This window comes from Melozone crissalis, unplaced genomic scaffold (assembly GCF_028551555.1).
Source record: "Melozone crissalis strain CALT ecotype California unplaced genomic scaffold, PUWL_Pcris_2 ptg000005l_1, whole genome shotgun sequence".
Taxonomy (NCBI): Eukaryota; Metazoa; Chordata; class Aves; order Passeriformes; family Passerellidae; genus Melozone; species Melozone crissalis.
In genome coordinates this window covers 58,522,558-58,528,557 of record NW_026535783.1, presented here as the reverse complement: position 1 = coordinate 58,528,557, position 6,000 = coordinate 58,522,558, and the positions used below count along the sequence as shown (strand labels likewise).

General features: G+C 40.7%; 1 protein-coding gene across 1 annotated transcript in view; it reads right to left on the bottom strand.

The window, feature by feature from the left end:
• Nucleotides 1-673: 673 nt before the first annotated feature.
• LOC128945801 (chondroitin sulfate proteoglycan 4-like) overlaps nt 674-6,000 on the bottom strand; it is a 29,224-nt gene continuing 23,897 nt past the window's right edge. Inside the window, exons 9-10 of the mRNA XM_054289672.1 lie at nt 3,385-3,568; nt 674-2,884 (exon numbers count right to left, since the gene is read on the bottom strand). Coding sequence (XP_054145647.1) covers nt 834-2,884; nt 3,385-3,568 — 2,235 coding nt within the window. The 3' untranslated portion in view covers nt 674-833. The remainder of the gene's footprint in view (nt 2,885-3,384; nt 3,569-6,000) is intronic.

The window sequence follows — 6,000 nt, the reverse complement described above, 5'->3', positions numbered from 1 at the left end:
GAAGCAGAATTTACCCCTTTCTCAGGAGCAGGAAATTTTATGCACATCCAGATATAATCTAAGCCTAAAGGTAATTGAGCAGACAGGCTGACTGACAGATACTCAATCTTTGCCATATGGAGTAGAGTTAAAGGATATATTTTAGCAGTTTTCAGACACTAAAGTTCAGTACAAAATCAGGAAAAAATAAACCAAAACAAAACCCAACAATATCTCACAGTATTCCACCAGAATCCTTATTCACTGCTGTACTGTTGTTGCTGAATTGAATTCTGGATATCAAGTTTAGTGACCTGTCAAAATATGCAGTTTTGTTTCTTAACTACTGGCCTCTGAACAGCCTTCAGGTTAAAATTACTGAAATTATTGAAATTAGCATCATGGAAAAATTACTTATTGAAACAATTTGTTCTTCAAAGAGAAGTAGTGACTCAGAAGGAATAAAAGACCTTTATAGCAAAATCAGTTAAAGAAAAGCCCAACAATTCCATAAAAATATATAATCCATGACAGAACATTCTATTTTACCTTTCATGGGAAATAAAAAATACTGCATACATGGGGTGCACTCAAAATCCACAAGGCCAAATTCCCCATTAAATTAAGTGAGAATTTTGCTGACATACCAACTGCAAATCTTCTGTCATGGCCACTGTAATCAGTAGGATTTTTGTTATTATTATTTGACAGGTTCACAGTATTTAGATTTCATCTAACACACAGTGTATCATTTAACCTATAATAAATGAGTGTAATAAAGAGCAAATTATATGTCAACAATATATATTCACTTTTCCATACGACATCAATTAGCATGACCAAACCTGGCCTAACTATACCCAGTACTGATTGTGCTTCAAAGCTGGGTTTGTTTTTCGACAATATTGGATCATTTCAGGATCAAGATTTAATAAACTGTTTTTCAGATACCTTTCTGTAGCTGGAGAAGCCACTGTAGGAAGCAGCAGCTCATGTTTTACTGCCACAAATGTAGAGGCTGTACTCCTCTCAGCCCCCTTCAGAAGAGGAGTCACTGTGACAGAGGGCACAGTCAAACTCCGTTCCAGACATCGATCTGCACTACTGAGGATTGCATCTGCTTGACTTTTGACTAAAGGTTTTGTCTTCTCTTTCTTCTGACACACTAACAAAATGCACACAGAAGTAACAGCAATAATGAGTAGGACAGACACCAGGCCAAGGGGGATAATAATATACCAAGGGCTGCTTTCACCTGCCTGCTCTCTGTGACTCCTGGCATTAACCTGGTTTGTCATCTTCAACTCGACAGATGCACTTGTTCCCATGGCCTGATTTAGCAATGGACCTTCCTCATGTAGGTCTCCCCAATGATTCTGCCCTGGCCACATGGTTGGTTCAGTCTTCTGTGGTGCTATTGCAGGCTCTTCATTCTGTGAGGAGACTAGTGCCTCATCCTTTGAGGTAGAGTGAGCCTTGACAGTGGTCATGCTGGTTAGAAAAAGCACTTCTGTTGTAAAACCCTGCACAAGTGGAGGACTGTGTGGCACAATGGAATACTGAAAACAGCCAACAGCAGGCTGTACAGCATCTGCCCTGAGTATAAATGTAAATGAGTCGTTCAACAGATTGATGCCCGTCATATTTGTGTCTACGTCTAGAAGCAAAACACCACTATCAATGTCAGCCTGGGTGAACGTCTGAATATCCTCAAACACTGCATCATTCACAAACCTTTTCTTAACAATCCTCCCATGAGAGGGGGGCACCATCACTTCAAATCTAGGATTGCTGTTTGTCAAATTGGCTAGCTCAGAAGCATCCAGGTCACTGCTTCCAAATTTATAAGCTGCTTGATTTGAAATCTGCAGGTCAGATACAATTTGTACTAAAGGCTTCGCTGTGATGTTCAGCACTTGTCCTGTTAGATTGCCTTCTGCAGTAAAAAGCATAAACTCCAGTACATCACTGGAAGCAGTAAGATTTGTCAGGTGGTAAGAGAGCCTTCCTGAGTACAAATCTGCCTGCTCAAATTTAGTAACTTGCTCATTTCCAATCATGAGGTGCCCATATTTGAGTGGTTGAGTTATTTCATATATAATTTTAGTGCTTTTACCATTTGTGACAGCTGAAAGCTGCACGTCAGTAATAGTGACTGATGTCTGGCCCTGTGGCAGTGCAACATTGGTAAGGTTGACAAGGACGAGAGCAATTGGTACGACTTCAATACTGAACAGTTTGTATAAAGGGCGATGTTTACCATCAGTCACACTGAAATAAAACACCCCCGAAGACGAACTTCCATCCTGTACAAACCACACTTTACCACTGTCAACATCAGCTTGTGTGAAATCTTTTATAGAGACACTGAGATTGCTTTTCATTGCTAAGTAACCATTATTGGGGTTGCTAACAATGGTGTATTTCAGCTCAGCTGGAGCATTATCTAAGTCTTCAACTTTCAGATTCTCTGCCCCCAGCACTGACACATCTCCCTGCAGGACTTTCAAGTGCAGTCTTCTAGTCTTCAGTTCTGGAGATTGGTCATTCACTGGGAAAACAGTGATATTAAACATCTCCTCTACAACTTCACTATGGGGCTTTGTAGCAGGCTTGCTCTTCAGGTTCAACCAAACAGCAAAAGTGAAATTGTCATATAGAGATTCAGAATTATCATGTATGTACATAATTCCAAATTTGTCCAGTACATATTGGGAGAAGTTAGGCTTTTCTTTGGTAACGTTTCGTTCTCCAACAACAATCATGCCATGTTGGGGTAAAGACACAACCTGATACCAGACTTCATACATGGAGCGGTGTACATCAGGTAGCTTAATCAATAGGTTTGAAGCATCTAGATTTGTTTTGTTGATTACTACTCTACCTCCTTCCTGGACTATGGCACCTGGCAGAAATGAAAAGAGAATCTTAGAAACTGAACATTTTATAGTTGCACTATTTCAGAAACTACATATTAAACACTGATGACGCTCAAAAATCTCTATCCTTTGTGGTATCCTTGATTTCCATGTCATGGCTAAAAATATATTACCACTACTTGTAAAGTACAATCAGATATGAAAGACAGTATTTTTGGCTGATGCATACACTAAGATTAAAGAAATACAAGTATCTCAAGGCTTCTGATAGTGTTTTCCACCTACCATTACAGAAAACAAAATATCTTCTACAGCAGCAGGAAGCATCAAACCTATGTATCTATTTCATTTCTAAAGGTGCAGTGAACGCAGCACTCCAAGCTACTACCCTACAGTACTTTCTGTTTCAGAAGTATTCTGGTCACTGCTTACTGAAGAGAAAGAAATTTTTGTTTTTCCTCCATTCTTCAATGGACCTCTGACAGATCCAAAACAATTCTGAGCCAAAACAGTGAAGCATTTTTACCTGTATTTGCTAGAAGATGACTATTCTGATCATGCCTGTCAATTTCATATGAAATGACAACATGGAACCTCTGGATATCCAGAGCAGATGGTGGAGAGGATACAGTAAATGTAAAGAAATCTTCTGCACTCCAGGCAGCTGACTCAGCATGTAAGTGTTCATACATGATCACACCTTCATCAACCTGTTCCAGGTAAAAAGTAGACATATGTGTAAGAGCAAGGTAATTATAAGCAGAAAAGCATTAAGGACAGAAAAAGTATCTTGAGAACATTGTTCAAAAAGACCTTTGTACCTTAGTCCACGCACAGAGTATACAGAATCATAGAATTGTTTAGGTTGCAAAAGAGCTGAAAGATCAAACCCAACTGTTAATCCAGAACTGCAAAATCCACCACTAAATCATGTCCCAAGTTCCATGTCTTTTAAAATATCCAGTTCGTGATTCAACCACTTTTCTGGGCAGTAAATACTCAGCTGTGTTTCACATGAAGAAAAGTGTCCTGCTATTCCATTTAAACCCACCCTGGCACAGACTGTGGCCATGTCCTCTCATCCTAATACTTGTTACTTGGGCAGATTGAGGCCAACTCCCACCTGGCCACAGCCTCCTTTCAGGCAGCTGTAGAGAGTGATGAGGTCCCCCCTGAGCCTCCTTTTCTCCAGGACAAACACCCCCAGCTCCCTCAGCTGCTCCTCACAGCACTTGTGCCCCAGACCCTGCCCCAGCTCCATTGCCCTTCTCTGGACTCTCTCCAGCCCCTCAGGGCCTTTCCTGCACTGAGGGCCCAGCCCTGGACACAGCACTGGAGGTGTGGCCTCAGCAGGGCCCAGCACAGGGGGACAATCCCTGCCCTGGCCCTGCTGGCCACAGCATTGCTGATCCAGGCCAGGATGCCATTGGCCTTCTTGGCCACCTGGGCACAGCCTGGCTCATGTTCAGCTGCTGTCACAGCACCCCCAGGTCCTTTCCAGCCACTCTGCCCCAGCCTGTGGAGCTGCCTGGGGCTGTTGTGACCCAAGGGCAGGATCTGGCACTTGGCCTTGTTGAACTTCACTCCACTGGCCTCAGCCCATCAATCCAGTTTGTATGTACACTGAGATTATCCCGCATTTCTCTTTCTCTTAAGATGGACTCTGTGTTGCCAGATAAACACATGAAAGTAATGAAATGTTACTGGGCATGAATTTTTAGTAAAAGCCTTACATGAAGAGCAAAGAGATACATAACACTGAGAAACTGCCTCAAACTAGTAATGGTGATCATGTGTCAGATGGACTGTATTTTTAGTAAATTAAAGTATCAATGTCTTGGGTTTTCTTTGCAAGGACACTAGCAGGGCTGGATTATTTGTCCTGAAAAAGAATATGAAAGGCTGAAAGCTGAAGAAGGACTTTGATGTAGTTATTTCCTTCAAATGGCAAAAGACACTTGATAAGAGACTAAGAAAACCTGAAGGAAGTGCAATGACCACTGATAGTTACTCTCACTTACAAGCAAAAAGGTGATGGAACTACACAGTGGAAAATTTCTACATCACAGCAAGACAGGGATTCCTAAAAGATGAGAAGGAATCTGGTTTGTCCTCTCCCTGCCTGCACTGACCTTGCAGATTGTCACACTCAAGGAATCTAATCAGTCCACTGTAAGTAATCAAGCTTCAAAGTATTGCAAGATACTGCAGTACATCTCCAGAGAAACAAATGCACATGTAAGATAAAACCATTTTATCTCTTTAGACCCCAAAGCAAAAGGCAGCATTTTCAGATTATTTCTCACCAGCTGGAACTATACCTGAATTTTATGATCAATACTATAATACATTGGAACTGTAATAGAATTCCTAATGATAGCAAGACTAGACTACTTATTGAATCTTATCCAGTAGATTCAGCATCTGGTCTGCTTGATAATTCATTCACTGCCCTGGAGAAATGACAGCTACACCCATTAAATCCTTGGCAAGTTCCCAGGCAACCACTGACCAGACCTGCACATGTTAGTTTGTAACTGCCTGAGAGATTCCTGTCTGAGATGGTGCTGCTTTTAAATTTACTATTTTAACATAGTCCTCACACCCTGCAAACACCTTAAAGGGACTCATTAGTACACATTTCTATCATACATGCTTGAAAGATGTGAAAAAAGAAACCAAAACCCCCCTGGTGTTATCAGAGATGAAGTTTAAAAGTATAGAATCTGAGGTGTAAATACAGAGAGATTGAATCCTGAAATTACTGCAACAGCCCCCACTGAGATCACTAGGCAAACTGACCTTTCAAGGTCAGTTTTCTCAGCAGCCCCAAAAACATCCCAATTTTTCTCTAAAAAATTTAGACTAATGTGATAAAATTCTTTATGCACATCTCCAGGTTTCTGCTTTTTCTATACTGATTTAATTCTTAATGGCTATTATAGGAAAAACAAAAAAAAATAATAGCAGAAGAGTATGTTAGCTCAGGGTAACTTTCCAAAAACCTTTTTAGGACTTCAAGCTGAGGACAGCAAATTTTTGTAACAAATAAAGGATAATACAAATCCTTTAAATTCAGCAGTGTTTATTATCCATCTTAATTGGCTGGTTGTTTTGCAGTTTTTTGACTGCAAATCCATTC